The 26,117-nt window shown below is 53.2% G+C and overlaps 2 protein-coding genes across 4 annotated transcripts; both read right to left on the bottom strand.

Annotated features, from left to right (window-relative positions):
* Nucleotides 1-1,230: 1,230 nt before the first annotated feature.
* On the bottom strand, nt 1,231-9,659 carry LOC142068323 (glutathione S-transferase Mu 1-like). The gene is made up of 8 exons (XM_048826677.2): nt 9,503-9,659; nt 6,301-6,376; nt 4,425-4,489; nt 4,105-4,186; nt 3,901-4,001; nt 3,110-3,205; nt 2,925-3,035; nt 1,231-1,542 (listed from the first exon to the last, which is right to left on the bottom strand). Exons 1-8 carry the CDS (start codon nt 9,536-9,538, stop codon nt 1,447-1,449), a joined length of 663 nt encoding a protein of 220 aa, XP_048682634.1. The 5' UTR covers nt 9,539-9,659; the 3' UTR covers nt 1,231-1,446.
* Nucleotides 9,660-11,754: 2,095 nt separating this feature from the next.
* Nucleotides 11,755-25,725, bottom strand: LOC125625078 (glutathione S-transferase 2). 3 transcript variants are annotated; one of them, XM_075121928.1, is made up of 9 exons: nt 25,486-25,725; nt 24,052-24,153; nt 20,356-20,434; nt 15,113-15,177; nt 14,542-14,623; nt 14,202-14,302; nt 13,469-13,564; nt 13,233-13,343; nt 11,755-12,073 (listed from the first exon to the last, which is right to left on the bottom strand). In XM_075121928.1, the coding sequence occupies exons 2-9, from the start codon at nt 24,070-24,072 to the stop codon at nt 11,978-11,980; spliced, it is 651 nt and encodes a 216-aa protein (XP_074978029.1). In that variant the 5' UTR covers nt 24,073-24,153; nt 25,486-25,725; the 3' UTR covers nt 11,755-11,977. The 3 variants fall into 3 exon arrangements, with proteins under 3 accessions (XP_074978029.1, XP_074978028.1, XP_048682633.1); XM_075121927.1 differs by lacking the exon at nt 24,052-24,153 and having other exon boundaries at nt 25,486-25,724; XM_048826676.2 differs by lacking the exons at nt 24,052-24,153; nt 25,486-25,725 and adding an exon at nt 23,603-23,653.
* Between the last annotated feature and the right edge of the window lie 392 nt (nt 25,726-26,117).

Below are 26,117 nucleotides of genomic sequence, written 5' to 3'. Positions count from 1 at the left end.
TGTTGAAGAAAAAATCCAGAATACTTAATGTTGTTTTAGTTAAATAAAACAATTTAAATGTCTGGTGATGTTCTCCTCCTAATACAGCATGGCAAGAAAATCCTCCAAATATTAATAATTAACCTGTTGAATTGGAGATATTTATGAAGTCATTGGGAGGTGAACTATCTGCTTCAATTACTTTTGGGAAAGGAAATAACCAAACAATCGTTCGTTTTCTGACCCAGTATAGCTGTAAAAAACTAATCTGAAAAGTTTTCAAAATAAATTACTGTTTAAAAATGTAAACATTTTTACCTTCTAAAAATGAAACCACAACTCAGATTGTAGAAGAATATGTCTGAAGGTTATAACCACCAACAAGAATGCACTTACGTAGAAAACCATGATTAAATCAAGTCTTCCTGACTAGTGGTTTAAATCAAATCCACCCTGTTCCTAGACCAGTCCATCTACACCCAGGCTAGACATAGCTTCCCTTCTTCCAGAACATTAAAGCAGATCTAGATCACTGGGGCCTTGACAACCTGTTTACTGATGTAGTATTAAGTCTTTCACCAACAGCTGGACTTTCCCAAACCCCCAGTTTACTAAAGCTACCTAATGCTATTTAAACTAAGTATCTGCAGAGGAATTGATGGGGCACAGGAAACCTCCCCTGCAAGTTCAGATGATGCTGGTCCTTGAGTTGCCAGAGCCATGGCAACCCAGCCTGCGGCATCACTCCCCCACATAACCTCTAAGGCCAGGGACATCAGGGTAGAGTACCGCAGGAAAGTGGTTGGTTGCCAGGAGACAAGGCTTTTAAGCACCAACAAGGATGGAATGGGAAACAGGCCAGAGCCTCTTCCCTTGGAGAGGATCTACAGTAACAGCAGCCCCCTAAATCCACTAAGCAACACGGATCGACACCAAATGAGTCTCAGGCTGTTAGCTTGGTTCAGACACCTTTCAGCCTAAAGTTCACCCTTGCCACCCAGGCAGGTGCATCACCAGCACAATTCTCCCATGAGCAGGGGTTGGAGGAAATGGGGTCATGTTCCACCTCTGCCACTCCACTGACAACTGCAGAAGCATAAAAGCCAAGGCAGAATTTGGTCTTAATGCCCTGTAGGAGACGTGATGGGGTGCTAGGCACATGGCTATTCCCAGCTGTGTTAACTGAACAGACACGGGGAAGAGGCTGGTTTCCTCCCAGGGAGGCTACAGCAGTTCAGCAAGAGGGAGCCATTATGCAATTACTAAACATTTTATTGGCTGGGCATTTCAGAGTAGGGTTACTACACACGTTTAGTGATGGTTCCACTGAGAGCAATTCACTAAAGCTGCCACTTAACAGAGTCAACCGTTCACCCCCTCACAACATCCGATCTGAGGGAGTCCATACACAAACAGCAAGTGGGGGCTCTGGATTATTCCTCTCCAGCCCCTCCCCTCCACACAAATCTACTTCTTCTGGTTGCTCCATTTGGCCATCCTGTTGTTGATGGGAGTCTTCATGAAGCGGCTAGAGCTCATATAGACTGCAATCTTCTCCAGGGCCTGGGGGGGAGGAGAGAGCAGAGGAAGAGCCCTGAGCAGAGGGAAGACACAGTCTGCTTCCCAGACCACCTCACAACACAGCCTCAACCCCCTGAAACATGAACATGAAGCCTAAGCCTCTTCTGGGCCACACCAAAGGAGGTTCCCTTTGCCCCCGGGTCAGGAGTCTGATCAGTGTTATGTCTAGCAAGCCCCTGAGGAACCAGTTATACCGGATGGCATGGTTGGACATTTTCTGCCCTACTCCCTTTGTGCTGCTCAAGGAGTGACCACACGCCTAACTAGATAGGGTTTCCCCCAGCACTGAAGAGTGGTGAACCTCTGAGTGCAAAGTTGGCTCCTGTACTTCCCCCCTACAGTCCCCAGGGCAGGAGTGGCCAGAGCACGTCCTCTCTTTTAAGATAACCTTTTAGGGACTGTTGCCTCCTGCCACAGGTTAGAGAAGCCCCAGTGCTGCTCTCTGCTCTGGCCAGGCCAAAGGTAGGAATCCATAACCAGCTCCTGGATACTGCCTTGTACCTTGGCAGGCTGGAGGCTGGCCCATTGCTCCTGATCCACATACGAGGACTCTCTTGCTTCACCAAAGCTATGGCTGAAGTCAGGCAGGAATAATACAGCAAACTACTAATGGCAGGTATGGACTTTCTGTCCCAGCGCCTATTTCCCCCTGGAGCCAGTGCCTGCCACTTCAGCCATTTCTAGAGCAGCTCATGACCAACAACCTACGGAGCAAGGGCTAAGCAGAACAGGAGCAAGTGCGCTTTGGGAATCCCAAGAGACATTGCTTAGGAGAGCTCACAGGGTAGGAGTGTCCTGTCCCAGCTTGCCAGTGCCACCTGAAGAGTGTCTGCCAAGATCACCAAGCAAGCAGGGCACCAAGAAGTGGCTACCTCTCCATTAGAGAAGGAGGTAGCCAGTCCTCAGAGGCCAGCAGAGAGGCCAGCAGATACATGGCCAAGGAGAGAGATTCCCTTTCTCTCAGAGGAAGGCCTCAGAGTCAGGGCTGAAGCACATCTATAGAGCACTGGGGAGGGGGAGAAACCTGTGTGGCTACAGAGCAGAGGGGACTTCACTCTCTCCAGAGTTGTCAGACTGCCCCTCTCTGGCACCAATAGGGCAGACATCTCCATTACCACCAGAAGCACTAACAAGTACTTGATAGCAATAACTCCGGCAGCTGCTGTATCTGTTAGAGAATGAACTCTGCCTGTTGCTAGAAGCTTGGGAGGCCAAGTTCTCTGCAAAGGAGTTAATGTTTGCAGCTGGAATGGAGAAACTGGTCACACCAAGCGGAATGGGTCACAGCCCCATGCCCCCGCGGCAAGCTGGGCGTTCCCTGGGTAACCAGAGTCGTGCGTTACAGGAGTCAGGGCAAACCTCACCTCAAAGCGGTCAAGAAAATCCTTCAGGTTTTGGAACTGATCCAGGCACTTGGGCTCAAGCATGCGGTTCTGGTCCAGGACGTCGTACATGAGAAAGTCAACAAAAGTGATCTGGAGACAGAGGTGATACAGGGCAGTAGAGTTTGTTCCCATGCCCCTCCCCCAATCGCACCCCCACCATGTACCTTCTCCCCAGCAAACCACTTCCTCTTCCCCAGGAACTGGGAGAACAGCTTCAGCTTCCCGGGCAGCTGCTCCAAGTAGCCAGGCTTCAGTTTCTCCTGCAGAGAGGAAGAGGGAAAGATTTCAGAGACAGCTGTGGATTAGACCAAGGCAACCCGGTGCCCACCCAGGCTACAGTAAATTCTTCTCGTGGGAAGGGCACCTAGAGTTTGCCATTGTCATAATAGGAATCTAAGGCCCGGTCTACACTGGGGGGGATCGACCTAAGATACGCAACTTCAGCTACGAGAATAGCGTAGCTGAAGTCGACGCATCTTAGGTCGACTTCCCTCGTGTCCTCACAGCGCAGGGTCGACGGCCGCCGCTCCCCCGTCGACTCTGCTTCCGCCCCTCGCCGCGGTGGAGTACAGGAGTCGACGGGCAGAGCAATCAGGGATTGATTTATCGTGTCTACACTAGACGCGATAAATAGGTCCCCGATAGATCGATCACTACCTGCCGAGCCGACGGCTAGTGTAGACGTACCCTAAGGGTGAGCAGCATCAAGCTTCAGGGCAGGTCACCTGGGAGGGCCAGGAAGGAATCCCCCAGGTACAGCATTATGCAAGTGACAGAGACCATTATTCACTTTCCCTGAAGGATTAAGTATTGGACCAGAAAAAGAATACCAGCTAAAGGGACCCAATCTAGTAAGGAAAACCCTGTGGTGCCAATAGCATTGTGCTGGAGTGGGATTTGCGTGGCATCAACAGGGTCTTGTTGCAGCCCCCCAGGACACCATGGATGAACTCACAAAGTCGGGATTGTAGCAGATCATTACAAGGCTCATACGGAAATCCATAGCCTGGTTCTCCAGCATGTCCACTCGCAGCATCTCCTCCTCTGTCTCGCCACCTGTGAGACGGAACAAATGTCAGAGTGCTCACTGGCAGCTACCCAGCCAAATCCCAGCCCCTTGATCATTAGTGAGGTCCAGACCTCCCCCACTGATACTCACACAACTTGTGCTTGCGGGCAATGTACCGGAGGATGGCATTGCTCTGCGTAAGCTTGTTCTTGCCATCAATGAGGTAGGGCAGCTGGAAGGGCAGTCAGAGGCAGGGTTAGTAAGCAACCTCTTCCCACTTCTCTGGCTCCCACACTCCCCCATCTGGACACACTCCCTGACTCTTCATCGCCTCCCTGCTACAGCTGCACAAGAACCCCACTGATACCCTGGCATTGGTCCCCACCCAGAATCCATCTTGATCAGTGAAACCCCCAAACCCACCACACCCCCAGGGTGCCTGCCCACCCACCCAGAGCAATTCTACATACATTTGGGAAATCCAGTCCCAGCTTCTCCTTCTCATTAATCCACTGGCTTTTGTCATAGTCTGGAGCTGGAAGGAGAACAGAAGGTTGATCACAGGCCACTGCCAAAATATCCACCTAATTCCTTTCCCTGGCATCTTAGGGCAGCATGCCACACACTTGTGGTGCAGATTCTCCGTGGTGCTGAGCAATATCAGCTCACTGAAGGCGGAGAACATACCAGGGGCTCAGCACTCCTGAAAGTCAGGTCCTAAGTCAAAGATGGCCTGAGCCTGAATCCTTCCAGGCCAGCTCTCTTCCAGCCACTTGCGGTTTAACCTGGTGTAGGTTAAACTGGTGCAAAAAGCTGCGTGGCTCCCCTTTACTTTGGTTTAAGTCAGGTATATTTCATTTTAGGATAACTATAAGCTTGGTCTGAACTGAAGTCAAAAGGTCTACATAGCCCTTTGCACCAGTTTAGCTAAGCCAGTTTAAAAAAATTGCACCCTAAGACAGATACAGTTTTCTTTAGAACAGGTGCACAGTTTCAGGACCTTTTGTAATTTGAACCGGCTGCCAATTAACTTGAGTCCACCCTGTTTATTATTTACAGCTCTGTCAATAACTTAACTCAAAGTCCACTGTCAGCCAAACTCAACTTGCAGTGCATCCAAAAACTCTGGCCTGGATAACAAGCGTGGAACTACACCTGCTGGGAATACAGGTTAAAAGAGCCTACACCAGATAAGAGGAAATAAGCCTTCTCGGTTTCTAGAGGGCAATGTTGAGTACAAAACCTCACAGCCAATTGGGGCTTTATTTGGCAGATAAGAGCACTCATCCATGCACACTTACTGCCCCTAGCGTGAGATGGGGCAGCCCCATGAGCTCTCCACAACCCTATGCAACACGTTAGAGCACAATGCAGGGCATTCTCCATCTAGTTGGTCGTCCTCTGCGGTTTCAGCTTGGTAGAATGTGGAGAAGAGTTAGAATTTGGCCAGGGCACGAGGAGAACATGAAAGGTGTTTTCACACCAAGAGAAAGTGTTCTTACCACAAGTTAAAATCCTAGTGACGGCAGACATGGCAGTTGTAGTTTTAACTCAACCTGTCGACCAATGGTAAAGACTAGAGGGGAGTCTGGTGTTTAAGTCTATTTGTTACCTTACATTAGGACGACAACTGCCTTAACTAGGAAGTGAAGGCAACTAGAGTTAGCCAACCCAGACAAACACTTTTTGCAGGGTGACATGCCCAAATCACTACTGGCACTCAGTGGAGCACTTGGGATTTGCTGAGAGCTAGGAGTAGGTGTTTGAGCAGAATGGTAAAACAGGACGCAGTCCTGAAATTAATGAATTAAGAGTCATCTCTAATGACCTAGCCACTAGGAAACACCAGGCTAGACATCAGAGGATTAGCAGCTCTACGCTGGCTCAGGCCTCATTGGTACATTGGTTAATCCAGCCCTGACTACATGGTTTGTCAGATACCAATCCAACAGCCAAGGACTGTGGGATCCACTCCCTACTTCCTTAGCGTAAACATTACCCCATCAAACACCAGGTCAGCATGTTGCAGCACACGACCCTCTGGAATGCATGGCACGCCACTGAAGGAGATTCATGCTAAGAATTTCTTGTGGGACCAGGAAGCCCCTTTACTCTCTGGAAACTCAGACTGCACAGAGCTGGGACTAGTCCAAGTCAGCCTGGCAAAAAGCCCTCAAAGCTACCAGCAGGCTCACTAGAGCCTTTTGCCTAGGCAAGGGAAAGGGGTGCCTCTGTAGAGCCAGGAACAGAACTCCTACACAAACCAGCAATTCCTGGCCCCTTCGCATGCTTTCCACTCAGTGAGCCAGGGGAGGGCTAGCTTTGCTCCCTGCCTGCAGCACTCACCTTCCCCACAGCTGTACATCTTGTCCTCATATGCTGTGCCCGTGTATTCCAGCAGCAGTCGGATGGAGTGAGCAAGCTGCAGGGAGAAGACCATGGCAACGTGAGAGCCTGCATGTATCCGTGTTAGAGCAGGGAGGTTCTGACCTCAGGGGTCCAGGAGTCAAGTTAGCCATCAGCTTTACCCAGAAGAGCCACAGGGGTGTGAATGCATAATTTCATATACTACAGTACTAGAGAGTCATACTGAGACCGTGTGACAGGAAACATCTCGTGACTATATTAGTCTTACAGCAAAATGACGGTGCAAGTATTAATTTATCGACTACAATCGGCTACCATAGCAGGAGCATCCTGATTGGTTGTTAATTAAATCGGTGTTTTAATGTGCTGCAAAGAGCCACAGAAGACACGACAAAGAGTCACTGGCAGCCTGCAAGCCTGAGTCTGAGTCTTACTGGTCTAAAGTAATTAGACTAATAGAAGATATGGGTTGGAAGAGGCCTGAAGAGGTCATCTAGGCCACCATCCCCACAGGCTCAGATCTGGCTCCCTGAGCTAGGGTCTCTGCAGCTTATAACATCCCACCACCTTCATCAAAGGAATCTCTTGGGGTTGAATTTCCAAGCTTTTTGGGGGGTGGGGTACAGGAGGTGAGGACCCATCACAGAGGGCAGCACTCATGTCACCCCTTGGTTTGTCTTTCAGGAGCCAGGTCACTGTGGTTGCAGCAACGAACGGGAGCAGTGACTTCTCCTCTTTCACCTGTCAGTACCCTCCCTGGTGACAGTCACTACAGCTCTTGTCCTCAAGTGCCTTAGACACCTCTTAGCCCACACGAAAGGCAGGTCAGTCTCACACACCCTTTACAGAAAGGAAAACTGAGGCACAGATTAAGATCTAGTGTCTAAAGAATGGTCTCTAATTTTGGGTGCCCAACGGGCATCACCTGAAGACCAGAGCCCAGCCGTCACAAATCCGGAACTCAAACAATGGGAAAAACCCTGCATGAAGCCAACATTCCTGCCTGAGGACATGTCGTCAGTGAGAGGAGCCAGATTAGAACTCAGCACCCTGAGCAGCACCCTGCCCGCAGAGACAGGCGGCTCCACACTCCTGTCAGCTGCCCAGAAACACTACACCAGTTCCACCAAAACCGAAGAGGCTGCATAACTCGGAGCTGTAGTAAGATGAAGCCCTGAAACAGAAACCCTTGGTATCAGAGGCCCAGTGGGAGGCCTAAAGCCTGAGCTAAAGGAATGGTCAAGACTCTGCTGACATAAAGCAAAGTTAAGCCGGGAGCCAGAGGCAGGCCCTGCTCACAGACACTGGCAAGGAAAGGGCTGATGCTGCAAGAAGATACAGACCTAGAACGTCCTGGAGGCTAGATACCAGAACACTCTGATACTTGCACGTTCCACACACATAACAAGGAACAGGCCGACCCATCCTACAGACAGGGGCAAAAGGGTACTATGACGGATGGGGTTGTTTTGTTCAAACCAACATGTACAAGGTGAGAGGTGGCACCTTGCTACGTAGAGGGGATGCACCTCAATACGTCAGGAATTATGTATAACTTGTTTGTACCTATGTATAAGATGCATCCCTGGGGCAGTGTCTTTGTCTGGCCTAGGGGGCAGTGGAGAGTGCCACCACTGACTGAGCTGGTCCACTGTCAGGGGGCACATATTCGTAGTATGTCCTGTAGAGTCTACAGGGAACTATTACTGTGCTTTGTTTGACAATAAACCTGGCTAGGTGCCTTCGTACCTTATCGGAGTCTGTGGTCATTGGGGGTTCTCTCGGGGTCTGCTGGGTCAGCTATCTGCAGAGCCAGGGCAGCACACAGAGGGAACACACGCGTGCAGCCAACTGTTAACATTGAACAGAGCAGAACACCACACCGGTGGTGTCTGACAACACAAGGCAGGCTCAAACAAGCCCAGGCAGAGCAGTTTGGTGCCCAGTGCCAACCAAGCCTCAAAACCTACCACCCCCAGCTGCACACAGGGCTTGTACGTGTAACAGTTTTGCAATCCAGCCCTTCCCACATGGACACCGTGCAAGGCACGAGGGCTACAGCGCACAGCGCCACGTGCATGGGAGCAGGAGATGGCATGCTCAGGGGTAAGGCCGTTTCTGCCTTCCAGTGGCGTGGAACAGCTTGAGACCACCCCTGTTGTGAGCAGCCAGTTGTCCCCTTGGGGTGGGAAGGGAAATAGATAATGGAGCGAGATCTACCCGACCTCCAATCTTGAGTCAGGTGCTTTGACCCTCTACTTGCCCCTTCCTCACTCTTCACTGTGGCGAGCGAACAGAGGCCACTTCCCCAACACCTGTCCCACTGCTCTGAAGCCGCCTATAGATCCCTAGAGACCCCTGGGCCAAAAGTGCGGGGCAACCTTATTTGGTTTTTCTGGGTGCTCATCTACAGAGACTCTTGCAAAAGCAGAGGACTCTGTTGAAAGCCATGCAGGAAAGCAGTGGGGCCCACAAGCTGCGTTCGCTGCAAGGAGGGGCAGGTGGGCTTCAGGGCATAATTCACAAGCAGGGGCAGCATCAGCTCCATCAATAGGGCCCAGCCAAATTCACAGCCCATTTTGGTCAAGTTCACAGTCCTAGGATTTTTAAAAACTGCAAGTTTCATGATTCCAGCTGTTTAAATCTGAAATGTCACAATGTTGTAGGGGTCCTGATCCAACAAGGGGGGGCAGTGGCAGTCACAAGGTTATGGGTGGGGGTACTACTTCTTCAGAGCTAGACAGCAGCCCAAAAGCAAGCATGGCACAGTACGGCATGGCCACCCCTAGGTCTGCACCGCTACTGGCAGGGGGCTGCCTTCAGAGCTGGGTGCCCAGCAAACAGACGCCGCTCTCCGGCCACCCAGCTCTGCAGGCGGCTCAGAAGTAAGGGTGGCCATACCGTAACCCCTAAAGTTCCCTTGTGACCCCCCTGCAACTCCCCTTTGGGTCGGGGCCCCCAGGTTGAGACACGCTGGTCTCCCAGGGAGATCTGTGGAGTGCAGGGTAACAGCAACCACACACAGTGACACGCTTTTCCTGGCGGTGAATTTGGCGGGGCCCCACGCAGAGACAGGACCCGGAGAGTCAGGCCCGGGGGGCCCAGGGGAGGGAGAAGTGAAAACAGCAGCTTTTGCTAGACAGCCCCCCCGGAGCCTGGGCTGTGGCACGGACTGACTCACCCCGCGGATGTCCCAGTACCCGAGAACCGCCGGCATCCTGCGCTGCTCTCCCTGGCGCTTTACGCTGCTGCTCCGGTGGCTGCACCTGGCAGAGAACCGCTCACACGGGCGCCGCGCCACGTTTATAGCCTGCCCCGCAAGGGGCGCGGCTGCGGAGCAAAACCGAATTGGGCGGAAGGAGGGGGAGGGGTTTAAAGGGAACGCGCCGCCCGAATCGTTCTCGCCCGGCTTTTGTTTTACACGGGGCAGTACCTTTTTAAATGAATCAACTCCCGGCAGGGGTGGAGCCTGGGCAGAAAGGGAGGAGGAGGGAGCGGCTGGCAGAGGAGATGGGGCTCGAAGCAAGGGGACTGCACGGAGAGTTAATCCGAAGCCAAGCTCGCGCTCAGCCTCCCGGAAAACAGCGGGCCCGAGTCTCCTCTTGTTCACCCAGTTTAGCACCAAGGCAGCTCCCCTGACCTAAATGGAGTTACTCCTGACTTACCCCTGGGTGAGTGAGAGGGGAATGGGGCCCAGCGGGGTTACTCCTGACTTACCCCTGGGTGAGTGAGAGGGGAATTGGGCCCAGCGGGGTTACTCCTGGTTTACACCAGGGTCTGATCAGAATCAGGCCCCTGCTTCCCAGCGAGGGGAGATGTCTCTACTGTGTGCTGCAAGCGTGAGAAGCAAGAGGAAGAAAATAAGCGCCCCTGAAGTTGAGGGGGGCACGGCCTGTGGCACCAGTGGGCCTCAGCCATGGTTGCACTGAGCATCAACTGCCAGGGCAAAGAGGGGATTGGGCCGAGCTGGCATCCTTCCAATGCAGTACTCCAGGAACAGAACTCTGGGCGGGCAATCGATACCTCCCCATCCCCACGCAGGGGTTTCCAAAAGGCCCAGGCCCCCACTTATGTCCCCCAAGGTTTTCTTCTCCTCCCACCAGCATCACTTCTTCCCTGCTGCTCCCCTTCTCCTTCCCCATTGGCACCTCACCCTCTGCCCCCCTGGGGTCACCATTTCTCCATGCTAGTGTCAGGGTAGCTGGCCCTTGTGTTTAGGCACAGGGGAGAGCCATGTTGTGTGATCGTTGCGGGGAACAAAGGGCATACACTCCTAGTTTGCTAGAGATTGGAGGAAGAAACACAGGGACCCCCTGGCTCTCACGGTGCTCAGCAAGGGAGCTATAGTCACAAACGTTGCCATGAACACTGGTGCTCACTGTGTAAGGTACTGGCTCTGTGTACCCAGGAGCAAGTGTATGATGGTGTCCTCGAGTAGCTGAGCCCAAAGGAAGATAAAGGACCTATTACGTCTGCCAGCCAGGGGAGATCTCCTTGAGCTTAAGCAGCAGAGGCCTGTGGCTTTGGAGGTTGAAAGGTCAGGCATTTATGTCAGCCTCAAACCCTCCACCTGATTGGAATGACTGGGGCCCTCTCTGCTACTCCCCACAAATTCCCTGTGCGTTCTTTGCAGTTGCACAAATCCAGACTTCTTCCTAACCCTGCTCACAACTGTGGCTCCCAGTACATACAAGCATTGCATTACTTGTTCTCACAGCTGTGTGCAACCTGGCAGCAGTTCAGTGCTTTGGACCCCAGCTTCCAGACAGCTCAGCTCTGCTGCAGGCACCGAAAGGAGGGCCCAGACTGAGTTCTCTTGGGGATCTGGCCCTCTGTGTCAGACAGGGGCTGCAGGGTGCAGCACACTTAGAAACCTGATTGGGTGTGTCCCGCTTTCTCTCCCCTCTACCTGGCTGAGCTGTCCTGGCAGAGGGGAGGATCATGATTTAATTAGTACCTTGGTTATGCATTGGATATGACAACAGGGCTTTCTCACAATGGCCCCCAGGAACTAGCCAACTTTAATATACGTCTCTAGTCACAAAAGGGACTGAAGATTTCCCCTTTGGAACATGTTCTTTCTGTGTGTGTGATCACAAGCCGGCATGTGTAGGGTGGCTCCAGGAGAGAGCAGGTGTAAGGGGATGGGAGAATTATCCTTCTATTTATATTTTCAAATGCTCATGGGCTCAAAGGAGTGATGGGTGTTCAACACCTCTGAAAATCAAAGCCCTTTGTCAGAGAGCCACTTGGCCATCTGGAGAGCACCAGTGGAAGCAGGAATTGGCCTGCATGCTGGGATAAATGCTGAAACTCAGAAGAGGTTCAAAAGTAGAACTAAGGCTTGATGAGTACCTGCTAATCAGAACTCCCGAGAGAGCTACTTGTTTTTAAAAAATAGAAACCAGGAGAGTCAATAAGCGGAGACGACTCTACAGTCACCAAAATGTTTTCATTAGCCAGTAACTGGGAAATCGCACAGCTAGCTTAGCGGGAAGGATTACGACAGGGCTTGGGGATTTCAGCTATTGCTGATTTGCTGTTCAATGGGACTTTGCAAGCTAGAGGGGTCCCAGGGGTCTCCAGCTCCTTCTCAGATGCTGCAGTGGGTCCATGCCAAGAGACTTGTTTGACATTTGCTGAGCTCCAGTTGAGCCTACTCCTTTCTGTTGCTCCACTGGGCAGTTCTCCAGAAAACAGGAGCCTTCATGTACCGCCCAGAACTCATGTAGGCAGCGATCTTCTCCAGGGCCTACAGGGAAAGCAAAAGAAGATCCATCAACGTAAAGAGACATCATCAGCTCCTCACGTGCCCCCTACCTGTCATCACAGCAGAAGTTCAGCAAAGGCTGCAGCCAAACAGCTCCTTGGGAATCGCTCCCCATGGCAAACCAGAAAGGCATGCAGCCACGGCTTGTCAGACGTTTCCCTATGGCCCAGTTCAAAGAATCATAGAATATCAGGGTTGGAATATCAGGAGGTCATCTAGTCCAACCCCCTGCTCAAAGCAGGACCAATCCCCAACTAAATCATCCCAGCCAGGGCTTTGTCAAGCCTGACCTTAAAATATCTAAGGAAGGAGATTCCACCACCTCCCTACATAATGCATTCCAGTGTTTCACCACCCTCCTAGTGGAAAAGTTTTTCCTAATATCCAACCTAAACCTCCCCCACTGCAACAGTTCTTCTGGAGGACCAAGGGCCTGAGCCAAAGGGTGCTGAAATCAATGGGAGTCTTGACAGACCTCACAAGGCTTTGGATCAGGTCCCAAGCATGTGGTTTTTCAAAGCTGTTGACCATTCACATCTCCAATTGATTTCACTCGGAACTTCTAAAAGCCAGGCCCTTATGTTGCTGAGCTGCTCTAGGTTTAGGAGCCCATAAAGCACTTTCTAAGAGCAGGAAGTCCTGTAACTTCTCAAAGCTCCATCTCTCAAAAACAGTTTGTCTGGTTCCAACCTCTCTGCTCTTCAAGATCTCCTCTGCCCAAGATCCAAGCTTGAGAAATTCAGGACTGTAAATGATGTGCACTTGCAATATATTATTCAGCTACTAGCTGTTCACCAGTTCCCTGTCTGGAGTGCTTCACAAGGGAGACAATGCTGGAACTTGAGCTGTGTGGAAACTTGTTTATGTGTCTTTAGTGTGTGATTGTCTTCTATCGTGAACACCTCCTTTTTAAGATGAACTCCAATTCCATATATTGTGAAAAGGACCAAGAGGTGGGTTATTGTTTTGACAAGACAAAGGGTGCAGAAGGCTTAGAATGGAAACCATCTATTAACCTTAATTGGGAAAAGTAACTTGACCAAAGGTCACATGCTGCAGACACTGCAGACCTGGAACAAGCTTGGCCAGCCCTGGAGATCCAGAGAGCAGCATGTCACAGGGGAGTCAGGGCCAAGCTCACCTCAAATCGGTCAAGAAAATCCTTCAGGTTCTTCAGCTGATCCAGGCACTTGGGCGCGAACATGCGGTGCTGATCCAGGACGTCGTACGCAAGGAAGTCGACATAGGTGAGCTGGGAAATTAGAATGAAAATAAGCAGAGTGTCAGATCAGAACCATCCAGATCTGCACTTCCCATCTCTGGCCTCTCTCTCTAACACGGAGCTACTCTGTCCTCAGTCCCTCTGTAGCCACATACCTTCTCCCCAGCAAACCACTTCCTGTCCCCCAGGAACTGGGAGAACAGCTTCAGCTTCCCGGGCAGCTGCTCCAAGTACTCCAGCTTCAGTTTCTCCTGCAAAAGGGAAAATAGAAGCAAGGGAGCTGTGGGTCAAATCCTCACAATCCCCACCACCCTGGAGCAACTCAGGGTTTCGGCTTTCTAGTGCCGCCGAAGGCAGCGACAAGGGTAATTCAGTCCCAGCCTTTGGGGCATAAACTGATCATCTGAAGGGATCTCCCATCCCAGACACTCTCTTCCCTCCCATGTCAGTATCGGGTAACTAGTCAGGTGCACGATAGAAATTATTCACCTTCCTTTAAAGGAAGAGGCTGTGGCTAAAGATGGGCCACGGGTAATAGACTTCCCAGACTGGTCTGCTCTGACACAATCCCTGTGACCAGCAATCCCTCCTCTCTTGGTCTGTGTGGCACCGTGGGTTGGGGGAACAGGCAGTGTTGAATCTAGGGAGGTCTCAAATTCTAATCCTACCTCTGCTACTGGTTTACTGTGGGACCTCAGGCAAGTCACGTCACCTCTCTCTCCCCCGCCTCTGTAAAATGGGGATAACACCACTTCTTCCCAGGTAATTAATGGAGGCTTGTAAAGCTCTGGATTATATCTACACCTGTTATCCCCATGTGACCCTCCAGAGCCATTTGTTGCACTCCAGCTCTGACCCACACCCCCAGGGGAGCAGGGATGCACTCACAAAGTCAGGGTTGTAGCACACCCTTGCAAAGGCCAGGCGGAAATCCATCACCTGGTTCTCCAGCATGTCCACTCTCTGTATCTCCTCCTCGCTCTCGCCAGCTGGGAGTCAGAAAACACACAGGGGCAGAGCGGCTCAGCAACCCTGGTTTAAATCTCAACTAGCCTCTAAGGGCTTGTCTTCACCAGAGGGAATTGTCCAGCACAGCTATTCTGGAATGACCTAGGTCTTCTAGAATAATGGCCCATCACTTTTACTCTGGACTAGGGACCTATTCCAGAAGAGCCGGTCCTGTCAACTTCCCCGTGCAGACAAGCCTTCGACTCGCAGCGATACTCACCCATCTTGTGTTTGCGCGCTATGTAACGGAGGATAGCATTGCTCTGCGTGAGCTTTGTCTGGCCATCAAAGAGATAGGGGAGCTGGGAGGGCAAAGACAGGGTGTCAGGGGATAAGTTCTCCCCACCCATTTATCCTGCTCTCGGAGGGCACTGCAGCCACCACGCTACTTGTGCCGCCTAGTCGGCGGGAGGTCAAAGAGCAGAGCCAAGTGTCTCATGAGCAGGCCCTGCACATTGCTGGAGTCCACCTGTGCTCAGAGACAGCCTCTCCCTGCCCCTTTTTACCCTGCTTGGGAGAGCAGGTGGACACCAGGGCCCCAGATTCCCTGTTCAGTGCCTCACGGCCATGCACAACCACTGATCCCACTGAGGCTGGGCACGGCTGCCGCCGCGAAGACCGCAAGGCCTGAGACTCCTGCGCCAGCCAAGGGGGCACTGGAGAGCCGGGAGCTTCTCCAGCCAACAGCCTGGCTCCACCTGAGAGCCAGCTGTTAGTCTCCAACCACGTCCCCCTCTGACCCTGTCCTCCCTGGTGACACACGGGTGAGGGCAGAGGAGGCTGCTACATACGTTCGGGAAATCCAGCCCCAGCTTCTCTTTCTCGTTAGTCCACTGGCTTATATCATAATCAGGACCTGGAGATAAAGAACAGGATGGTAAGTCCTATGGCACGGAGACCTGCCCCCCCCCACACTGCATCTCCCTCACCACCAACCCCCCGCCCCACTGCATCTCCTAATCAACATCACCTCCCCACCACTGCATCTCCCACCCCACTCCCCACACCCACTCACTGCATCCCAACCCCTTCACTGCATCTCCACCCAGTACTGCCACCCCACAAACACCCTCACCACTGCATCTCTCCCCTGCCAGCCACCCACTCACTGTATTCCTTTCCCTCCCATCCTCTTCACCCCGACCCTCCATCTTCCCTTCCCCTCGTCTCCTTCCCTCCCCATCCCCCACCGCGGCTGTAGGCCGAGAGTCCTCACTTTTAGTCAGATGGGCAATTGGAGATTGAGTCTTTCTTCCAGTGCAGAGCTCCCCTGCTCTCTCCCTCTCCCCACACCCCAGGAGCGGAGGGGAGAAGGCCCTGGCCCATGACTCGCCTCTAACCAACACTTCTCCAAGTCCAGGGCTAGAAAAAGACTTTGGTCCCCAAGCTGGCCCCTTTTCACCACTCGAGCAGCAGAAAAGGGCCAGAACCCAGACAGAGCTTCCCACCAGGGAAACCCCTGGACAGCTCTATGCTTGGGACAGCAGGTTTGTATAATTTTTGGTGGTGCCCAGAATGGGTCCAAGTCCCACCCCCACCCTACCCCTACCTAAGGCTCTGGGAGGGAGTTTGGGTGCGGGAGGGGTGCTGGCTCCGGGAGGGGGTTTGGGTACAGGCTCTGGGCTGGGGCAAGGGTGCAGGAGAGGGTGAGGGGTCTGGCCAATGGGAGGTGCTGAGTCTGCGCTCGGGGCCGGGGCAGCGCACGGAGACACCATCCCTCCCCTCCCAGGATCATAGGGCCATGCCGGCCGCTTCCAGGAGTGCAAGGAGCGAGGCCGGGCAGGAAGCCCCACTGCACGGCTGATGGTGGTGGCAGCAGCAGCCGCCAGGGTCCCCCAGACCCCTTTAAATCATCCGGGGGCAGCAGGCAGGGCCAGGGGAGAGACCCGGCCCCAAACATTGGTGGAGCACAGCCACCATGGGCCCTGAATATTCCTGGAGCCCGGGCACCACGGGCCCACACAACTCATCACCCCTGCCCTATACCACACTTCTGCTCAGCTCCTGGCACGGGGCATGCCTGTTCTGACATAACAGAGCAGCCACTCAAGGCTGTGGCAGCTCAGAGCACCCTCTGGGCTGCTCTAACACTGTGGGCCAGGCCACTTTGAAAGTCACCTGTGTTCCCCCTCCCATTCCTGAGCTGTGCCATTCCAGACATGCAGCTTGGCATCTGGGCCTAGAAAAAACAGGGAAAAGCCCCAGGACATCTAAGCATGAAGGAGCAGTGCTGCAGCGATAGATACTTAACGGCCACAATTTTCACCACTGGCCTCTGATTTTCAGAAGTACCGAGCACCCCTTGCTCCCATCGAAATCCCAGGGAGTTGCAGCTGCTCTGAGAAAAGTCACGCTCCTTATTTACGTGCCTAACATCAAGCCCCACATCTGATCCTTTCGGCCAACGCTCCCGCCCACGCTGGCCTCTCGTTCCCTGACAGTGCCATTTACCAACCTTCCAGAAACAGAATGAAATGGCTCAGTGCCAAGGCTAGACACCATGATCACAATATGGTGCTTCTTACTTGAGTGTCTGAGGCTAGCTGAGAATGGAGGTGGTGGGGGAGTGGTTCCATACAAACACAGAACCAAAGCCCTTCTCTAATAAGATGGTCCAGTAGTTAACAGCATGAGCCTGGGGAGACTGAAGTTCAAATCTCTGCTCTGCTCCAGACTCCCTGGGTTCCCTTGGGGAAATCACAAAGCCGCTCCGAGCCTGAGTTCCCCATCTGTAACACACAGATCCAAGACTTGCCGCAGTTCCCTACCACACTGGGGGATTGTGAGGCTAAATACGGTCAAAACTGTGAGGTACTCAGATACTATGATTCTGGGGGCCATATAGGCCCCCAGGATAGGTGGTATTAACAGGGATTTTCTATGGATCCTACAGAAACCTCAGCTGTATTTGGATCCCATAGAAACCTTGCTCTAGGCCACCTTAAAACTGCACTTTCCTCCTAGGACTTGGCAGCTAGTATGAATAGCCCAGCTCACAGTGCTCTGCTCTGCGTCTGGATTTAACCGCTTCCCTGCCGGCTCAGGTCCCCTTTAAAATCAGGCAGGGTGCCCGCAAGCCCGAATGATATGAAACCCTCACCACTTAGTCTGACACAGGGCGATAAGCAAAGCATAACTGGCCACATGCAATCCAGCTTTGCTTATCAGTGCTCAAAGGTCTATTTACCTGCAGGTGCTAGCTATGAAATAAAACACGCAGCAAATCCATCCTTACCAGTGCAGCCTGAACTGGGATATAGGCTGGCTGTCCTCCAACCCCTAGGACATAGGGTCTGTCTGGAGTGCAATCTAGGGCTGTAACTGCAACACATGTAGACACACCCGAACTAGCTCTGATCTAGATAGCTTTTCCGCTATCGGTACCCGCACTGTGTCAGCATGGGCCAGCTGCCCAAGTACCTACCCAGGGTCCCAGGGGAGCTTCTATAGCTGGCACTGCTATTGGCATGCAAGCTAGCCAGAGGCACATGCTGCAGTTACACCTCCAACTGCAGACTGCAGCGTAGACAGACCCTGAGAGGATTTACTGGGAGGGCAGGGGGAGTATAAGACCAGCCGAATCAGAGGGGAGAGGCAAGGCATGAGTTCCTGAGAATACTCATAGGGCCCCATGGGCCACTTACCCTGATACAAACCTAAGGTCTTACCCTCAGCTTCTGTAAATCCATGCAGATTCGTTTACACCAGCTGAGAATCTCCCTCTCCCCAGCCATGAAAGGCAGGTATTGTAATTCTTACGGTCTTGAATCAAGACAAATGATGCTAGTGCTTGTGACAAGCCCCTCCTGGTACAGGTTCCAGCCAGGGTCCCGCGTCCCAGCCAGAGGATAGGCTCTGTGATTGTCCTTATACTGAGGACAATCTGCAAGAACTGGATTTCCCTGTCCAGTGCACAGCTAGTTCTCTTCCAAAAAGAGAGTACAGTCTAGTGGTTAGAGCACAGACTTGGAGCGAGGACACCTGGGTTCCACGCCCAGCTCTGTCACTCACTCACTGTGGCTTGGTCTTCACTGCAAGAAAGGGTGTTTTTACACAGCGATAGCTGTCTTGATGTAATATTCTGGTGGAGCCAAGGCACTGCGGTTCTTACCTGGATGTAGCTCAGTGGTTCTCAACCTGTGGCTCAATCAACCCAGAGCTGCGGCCCATGTGCCATCCTCAGGGCCATACAGGTAGCTTTGGGATGTGGCCCACCATGGTAAACAGGGTGAGAACGGCTGATTGAGGCCTAGGTGGACTACAGGGCAGACCTTAACTAGCTGCATCAAGGTAAAAACGCCAGGCTCTTGTCTCCGCCATGAGTTTACAGCGAGTGAAATAACTATGTAAAAACCACACCTTTTTGTAGTGAGGACAAAGCCGCGATGACCTTAACGCAAAGCCACTCGCCCTTTCTGAGTCTCAGTTGAAAGGGGAATTTTACTTTCATGGTGCCCCGGGAAGTTGTGAGGTGGAATTTTATCGTGGTTCTAAAGGGTCAGAAATGTGGAATGTCATTGTAATAAAGCATCCGTGCCCAAAAGCAACCTGACTTCATCACTCCTCACCTCGCCACTCCCTGCCCCTGCACTGAGCCAGCTCGGGGAGAACATGTGGCTTTGACACAACTGGGGTTTCTTATCGCTCACTGTGACAAAGAGCAGCCCTGTGACCTTCAGAATTATATAACCAAATCTGGGGATGCGTGACTCGGCAAAAAAAAAAAAGGTGGGAACTTAGTCCAAGCCAAGAGAGTCACAGACTCTCTCTGCAGCCACCGAAGAGTTAACCCAAGCCCATGGGAGAGCGGAGATAGGAAGTGGCTCTTACAAAGCTGCCTTCTAGAAACAGGCTGGTGAGGGTTGAGCAACACCCCCAGCTCCCATTGACTCCAGCTGGCGTTGGGCCCCTCAAAGTCCGTCCCTTACAGCGGCACAAAGGCCAGCTCGGAGAGAGGGCACTGTCCCAATACAGGGCAGATCCCTGCTCTCGCTGAAAGCAAGGGGAGTTCTCCTATCAACTGCCGCAGGAGCAGGACCGGGCCCTGTAAGCAACAGCAAATAGAAGCCGATACAGGCCAGGCCGAACCAGACTTTGGAGGAGGAGCGACCTAAGGCAGGAGGGAGAAGAGGGTCTGACCCTCCTCCCCATTAATGCACCTCCCTTCCAGCCATCCTGCCCCACTCCGCACCATTCCCCCACCCCCACTGCACACGCACGTGCCACCTTCTTGAGTCTAACAGCCCAAGAGCCAAATACTTCACCCAGTCCCCCAAGTGCTGACTGTAGAAGTGGCACTGGGGTAATCCCGGAGGGGCTGTACAGACGGGCCTCCAGAACTGACCTCGCTAGCTGACAAATCCTCACCTCCCATTCCCAGCTAGAGAGTAAAAGGCAGTTTCTAACACAGCTGCTGAAACCTGAGCACCTCCAGGGAGCTCATTGCTAACAAGTCTAAGGTTACAACCTGCTCAGAACTGGTTTCTACCCCTAGCCCGGCAGAGTTCTCCTGGTTAACTTCAGGGGTGGCAGCAAAAGCTGCTGTTCTCCTGCCTGGTGCGATCTGCAAACTGCAACTTGATCGAATTTTGCCGTGGAAAAAATCTGGCCTGTGTCAATGATTTCCTTGCAATTTCCAGCAGCGATCTGGGCTTGATCCAGCATCAGCCTCTCTATTGCCTTCAACAAGTTTAGACCCCAAGTCAAGGGCCTGCTCAAAGGTGACTCGGGATCCAAGATGGCATCATTCAGTGCTGTTAAAGGACCTGGACACTGATTGCTATTTAACACTGTTCAGCATGGATCTTAAAGCATTCCCTAGGCCTAACGATAACAGCGCACCCCTCTCTCACAATGTGATCTCCAGTGCACTGATACAGACCCAACTACTTCTGTATCCTTCCCCAACACCAGTTCTGATCTCCACACAGGTTCCCTGCCAAGACTGCAAAAGACAATGCACGTTGCAAGTGCCCATCTCACACTCCACAGGCCAAGGCAGCCCGGGGTGTGATCTCCACCCATGCCACCTTACCTTCCCCGCTGGCGCAGTATTTCTTGTCCTCATAGGGAGTGTTCGTGTATTCCAACAGCAGTCGGATGGCGTGAGCAAGCTGCAGAGAGGAGCAAGAGAGCATTTACATCCCAGGACCCCTCCAGTTCCATTGGGTGAGCCCAGAGCTTGCCCCTCTCCAAGAAAGCAAGATAAATTGACCTTCCTCCCAATTCTGCTCACAGCTGCTGGAGCCTAGAACTATACACAGATCAAGCATGATGGCTTCTATCTTAGCCAATGCACCAAACAGGATTGAACCAGGGAACCTCCATTGCTCAGACTTGAAGACCAGAAGGGACCATCACGAGTATCTAGTCTGACCTCCTGCACATCGCAGGCCACAGAACCTCACCCACCCACTCCTGTAACAGACCCCTAACCTCTGGCTGAGTAACTGAAGTCCTCAAATCATGATTTAAAGACTTCAAGTTACTGAGAATCCACCATTGATACTAGTTTAAACTTGCAAGTGACCCATGCCCCATGCTGCAGAGGAAGGTAAAAAGAACCACAGGGTCTCTGCTAATCTGACCTGGGGGGAAATTCCTTCTTGCCCCCAAATATGGTGATCTGTTGAACCCTGAGTATGTGGCAAGACCCACCAGCCAGTCACCTGGGAAAGAATCCTCTGGAGTAACTCACAGCCCTCCCCATCTAGCGTCCCATCTCCAGCCATTGTGGATTTTTGCTACTAGCAGTTTCAGATGGGCCACTGTAGTCAGCCTCATCACATCATCCCCTCCATAAACTCATCAGGCTCAGTCTTGAAGTCAGTTCGGTGTTTTGCCCCCACTGCTCCCCTTGGGAGGCTGCTCCAGAACTTCACTCCTTTGATGGTCAGAAACCTCCATCTAGTTTCAAGGCTCAGCTTGTTGATGGGCAATTTATAGCCATTTGTTCTTGTGTCCACATTGGCGCTTAACTTAAATAACTCCTCTCCCTCCCCAAATGTATTAATAGAGAACGATCCTATCTCCCCTCAGCCTTCGTTTGGTCAGACTCAACAAGCCACGGTCCTTGAGTCGCCTCTTGTACAGTGAGTTTTCCATTTCTCTGATTATCCTAGTAGCCCTTCTCTGCCCCTATTTCAGTTTGAATTTATCCTTCTTAACCACGGGAGACCAGACCTGCACACAGTGTTCCAGGGGAGGTCTCCCCAGTGCCGTGTCGAATGGCACAGACTTCCCTGTCTCTACGGGGAATACCTCACCTGATGCATCCTAGGACTGCACTAGCCTTTTTCACAGCCACATCACATCGGGGGGCTCATAGTTATCCTGGGATCAAGCAATATACTCAAGACTTTTAGTTCCTCTGTTGCTTCCAGCAGATAAACATCCCCAGCTTATAGCAAATATTCTTGTTGTTAGTCCCTAAATTCATGACCTTGCACTATTAAATTTCATCCCCTTTCTATTCCTTCAGTTTTCAAGGTCCTCCAGATCCTCTAGTGCGATATTCCGGTCCGCCTCCATATTGGCAATACCTCCCAGCTTTGTGTCGCTCACACATTTTATTAGCACACTCCCGCTTTTTGTGCCAAGGTCATGAATGAAAATGTTAAATAAGATCAGTCCCAAGACCGATCCCTGAGTGGGACACCCCTAGTAACCTCCTGGCAGTTCACCTTTCAGTATGGCCAGTTCTAGACTCCCCTTTAACCAGTTTTTATCCACCTTTCAATTAATCCCCATCTTCTCCAATTTCATGAATAACGTTCCCATGTGGAACTGTAAAAGCACAAGCTGCTGTACCTTGAGCTAAAGCTCCGTCAGACTCAAATCCACCATGGAGCGCATACGTATGTGTGAGGGGAGACGGACAACACACCTGCCCCACGGCGTTAACGTGCTCCGGGGAGTTTCAGTAGCCTGAATTTGTTTCTGTTCATTGGCTCTGGGGTTTCAGGAGCCTGCGTGAGGTGCTGCCAAGCTTGGAACCCTGCGTTGCACTGTGGACCCCAAGAGGGACTTTTTTGATGAGACCATGTGGCAACTAATGCAAAATTGCAATGGGGCTCCTTGCCTCAAGCCCCTGGGGGGACTACACCCACCAGTGACGTTCCTCCCCTCCCCCAAGACACCTGCTATTGGGAAACAAAACTTTTTGGGAAACAAAACAAAACAAAAAATTCCCAAACCAATTTATCTGAGCATAAGCTTTCATGAGCTACATCCGATGAAGTGAGCTGTAGCTCACGAAAGCTGATGCTCAAATATATTTGTTTGTCTCTAAGGTGCCACAAGTCCTCCTGTTCTTTCTGCGGATACAGACTAACACGGCTGCTACTCTGAAAACTTTGAAAGACTGTTAGAAATGAAGCGCGAAGTCAGGGCCTGGCAGTGGGACGGGTCCATCAGAGTTTCCCTGCAGAGAGGGGCAGGAATGTGAAGGGCTTTCTGCAGGGACGCACATAGGCACTGGCTGGGGCAGTGTCCCCAGCCTTGCTGTGGGAATAGCATATTCCTATTCCCAGGAGACTGTGGTGGGTGCCAGACACCCCAGCGCCGAGAAACGGCAACGCATTCCGGCGGGCGGTTCTGCGGGGGCCGCGCCCGGTGGCAGCCTTGCGACGTCCTGCTGGCTCACACAACGGCCCCAGCGACCGCCTTGGGGACCCCTGGGCTAGCGTGACCAGACAGCAAATGTGAAAAATCGGGACGGGGGTGGGGGGTAATAGGAGCCTATACAAGACAAAGACCCAGAAATCGGGACATCTGGTCACCCTAGCACTGGCTGCCCTGCAGGGACGACTCTCCCCCAGCCCCACCCTTGGGGAGGGGATGAGGGTGGGGGAGGGACCAGTTCACAGGATGGAGCCCTGCTCTGCTGGGGCTCACAGCAAAAAGTCAACTGACCTGCTTGCCAGAGCCCATTCCCCTCTCCCAGGGAAATCTTGGCTACCATGACACGTGACCCCAAGAAAACCTGATAGAGCCAACCCATACATTCCCCTACAGAGACCTCCCCCATAGCTAGGGGGCTGCCTGCCCCACTCCGGCAGCCCCACCCCTCCCGCATAACTAGGGCCGCCTGCCCCACTCCTGCACCCTCACCACTCCCCTATAGCTAGGGCTGCCTGCCCCAGTCCTTTACCCTTCCTCCATAGCTGGGGGGCTACTTGCCCCGCTCCGGCACCCCAGCTTCTCCCCCATAGCTGGGGGGCCCCCCGCCCCACTCCTGCACCCGCGCCCCTCCCCAGGGCTGGGGGGCCACCCGCGCTCACCCCGCGGATGTCCCAGTAGCCCAGCATGACCCCCATGCTGCCCCTGCTCCACTCCCGCTGCGGCTGCCTCAACACGATGCGCTCGGGTGGGAACGCGGGGGCAGGGATCCGAGTCCAGCCCCGGAACCCGGTTACTTGCCCGTCCGGCCAAACTCGCTTTCCCAAGCCCCAGCCGGTCACGCGGGGGGGGGGCAGGTGGGACGACGGTGGATCCTGAATCCTGTGGACCCCCTGTTAACCCTGCCATGGCGGCCTGCACTCCGGGCAGCCCCCCAGACCGCTCCCCTGGACCCCCAGGGGGACCGACCCCCCCACTATCTCTGGGGGGCTGGGGTTAATTTAGCTGGTCGCTGAGCTGGCAGCACATATTCGTAGTATGTCCTGTAGAGTCTACGGGGAACTATTACTGTGCTTTGTTTGACAATAAACCTGGCTAGGTGCCTTCGTACCTTATCGGAGTCTGTGGTCATTGGGGGTTCTCTCGGGGTCTGCTGGGTCAGCTATCTGCAGAGCCAGGGCAGCACACAGAGGGAACACACGCGTGCAGCCAACTGTTAACATTGAACAGAGCAGAACACCACACCGGTGGTGTCTGACAACACAAGGCAGGCTCAAACAAGCCCAGGCAGAGCAGTTTGGTGCCCAGTGCCAACCAAGCCTCAAAACCTACCACCCCCAGCTGCACACAGGGCTTGTACGTGTAACAGTTTTGCAATCCAGCCCTTCCCACATGGACACCGTGCAAGGCACGAGGGCTACAGCGCACAGCGCCACGTGCATGGGAGCAGGAGATGGCATGCTCAGGGGTAAGGCCGTTTCTGCCTTCCAGTGGCGTGGAACAGCTTGAGACCATCCCTGTTGTGAGCAGCCAGTTGTCCCCTTGGGGTGGGAAGGGAAATAGATAATGGAGCGAGATCTCCCCCACCTCCAATCTTGAGTCAGGTGCTTTGACCCTCTACTTGCCCCTTCCTCACTCTTCACTGTGGCGAGCGAACAGAGGCCACTTCCCCAACACCTGTCCCACTGCTCTGAAGCCGCCTATAGATCCCGAGACACCCTCTGGGCCAATAGCACGGGGCAACCTTATTTGGTTTTTCTGGGTGCTCATCTACAGAGACTCTTGCAAAAGCAGAGGACTCTGTTGAAAGCCATGCAGGAAAGCAGTGGGGCCCACAGGCTGCGTTCGCTGCAAGGAGGGGCAGGTGGGCTTCAGGGCATAATTCACAAGCAGGGGCAGCATCAGCTCCATCAATAGGGCCCAGCCAAATTCACAGCCCATTTTGGTCAATTTCACAGTCCTAGGATTTTTAAAAACTGCAAGTTTCATGATTACAGCTGTTTAAATCTGAAATGTCACAATGTTGTAGGGGTCCTGATCCAACAAGGGGGGGCAGTGGCAGTCACAAGGTTATGGGTGGGGGTACTACTTCTTCAGAGCTAGACAGCAGCCCAAAAGCAAGCATGGCACAGTACGGCATGGCCACCCCTAGGTCTGCACCGCTGCTGGCAGGGGGCTGCCTTCAGAGCTGGGTGCCCAGCAAACAGATGCGGCTCTCCGGCCACCCAGCTCTGCAGGCGGCTCAGAAGTAAGGGTGGCCATACCGTAACCCCTAAAGTTCCCTTGTGACCCCCCCTGCAACTCCCCTTTGGGTCGGGGCCCCCAGGTTGAGACACGCTGGTCTCCCAGGGAGATCTGTGGCGTGCAGGGTAACAGCAACCACACACAGTGACACGCTTTTCCTGGCGGTGAATTTGGCGGGGCCCCACGCAGAGACAGGACCCGGAGAGTCAGGCCCGGGGGGCCCAGGGGAGGGAGAAGTGAAAACAGCAGCTTTTGCTAGACAGCCCCCCCGGAGCCTGGGCTGTGGCACGGACTGACTCACCCCGCGGATGTCCCAGTACCCGAGAACCGCCGGCATCCTGCGCTGCTCTCCCTGGCGCTTTACGCTGCTGCTCCGGTGGCTGCACCTGGCAGAGAACCGCTCACACGGGCGCCGCGCCACGTTTATAGCCTGCCCCGCAAGGGGCGCGGCTGCGGAGCAAAACCGAATTGGGCGGAAGGAGGGGGAGGGGTTTAAAGGGAACGCGCCGCCCGAATCGTTCTCGCCCGGCTTTTGTTTTACACGGGGCAGTACCTTTCTAAACGAATCAACTCCCGGGCAGAAAGGGAGGAGGAGGGAGCGGCTGGAAAACGGCTCGAGCCGCTGGCAGAGGAGATGGGGCTCGAAGCAAGGGGACTGCACGGAGAGTTAATCCGAAGCCAAGCTCGCGCTCAGCCTCCCGGAAAACAGCGGGCCCGAGTCTCCTCTTGTTCACCCAGTTTAGCACCAAGGCAGCTCCCCTGACCTAAATGGAGTTACTCCTGACTTACCCCTGGGTGAGTGAGAGGGGAATGGGGCCCAGCGGGGTTACTCCTGACTTACCCCTGGGTGAGTGAGAGGGGAATGGGGCCCAGCGGGGTTACTCCTGGTTTACACCAGGGTCTGATCAGAATCAGGCCCCTGCTTCCCAGCTA

This window comes from Caretta caretta, chromosome 21, assembly GCF_965140235.1.
Source record: "Caretta caretta isolate rCarCar2 chromosome 21, rCarCar1.hap1, whole genome shotgun sequence".
NCBI classification, from domain to species: Eukaryota; Metazoa; Chordata; order Testudines; family Cheloniidae; genus Caretta; species Caretta caretta.
This window is presented reverse-complemented; position numbering and strand designations above follow the sequence as displayed.

What these genes read in the sequence shown, in the direction of transcription:
- LOC125625078 (XM_075121927.1), bottom strand. Translation starts at nt 25,521, where the DNA reads ATGCCGGCGGTTCTCGGGTACTGGGACATCCGCGGG. An exon ending in TGTGCTACAACCCTGACTTT is followed by an intron (nt 13,565 to 14,201) that starts GTGAGTGCATCC and finishes TCCCTTTTGCAG; the next exon opens with GAGAAACTGAAGCTGGAGTA. An exon ending in ATTTTCTTGACCGATTTGAG is followed by an intron (nt 12,074 to 13,232) that starts GTGAGCTTGGCC and finishes CTTTCCCTGTAG; the next exon opens with GCCCTGGAGAAGATCGCTGC.
- LOC142068323 (XM_048826677.2), bottom strand. Translation starts at nt 9,538, where the DNA reads ATGCCGGCGGTTCTCGGGTACTGGGACATCCGCGGG. An exon ending in GATGTACAGCTGTGGGGAAG is followed by an intron (nt 4,490 to 6,300) that starts GTGAGTGCTGCA and finishes TTCTCCTTCCAG; the next exon opens with CTCCAGACTATGACAAAAGC. An exon ending in AGTGGTTTGCTGGGGAGAAG is followed by an intron (nt 3,036 to 3,109) that starts GTACATGGTGGG and finishes CTCTGTCTCCAG; the next exon opens with ATCACTTTTGTTGACTTTCT.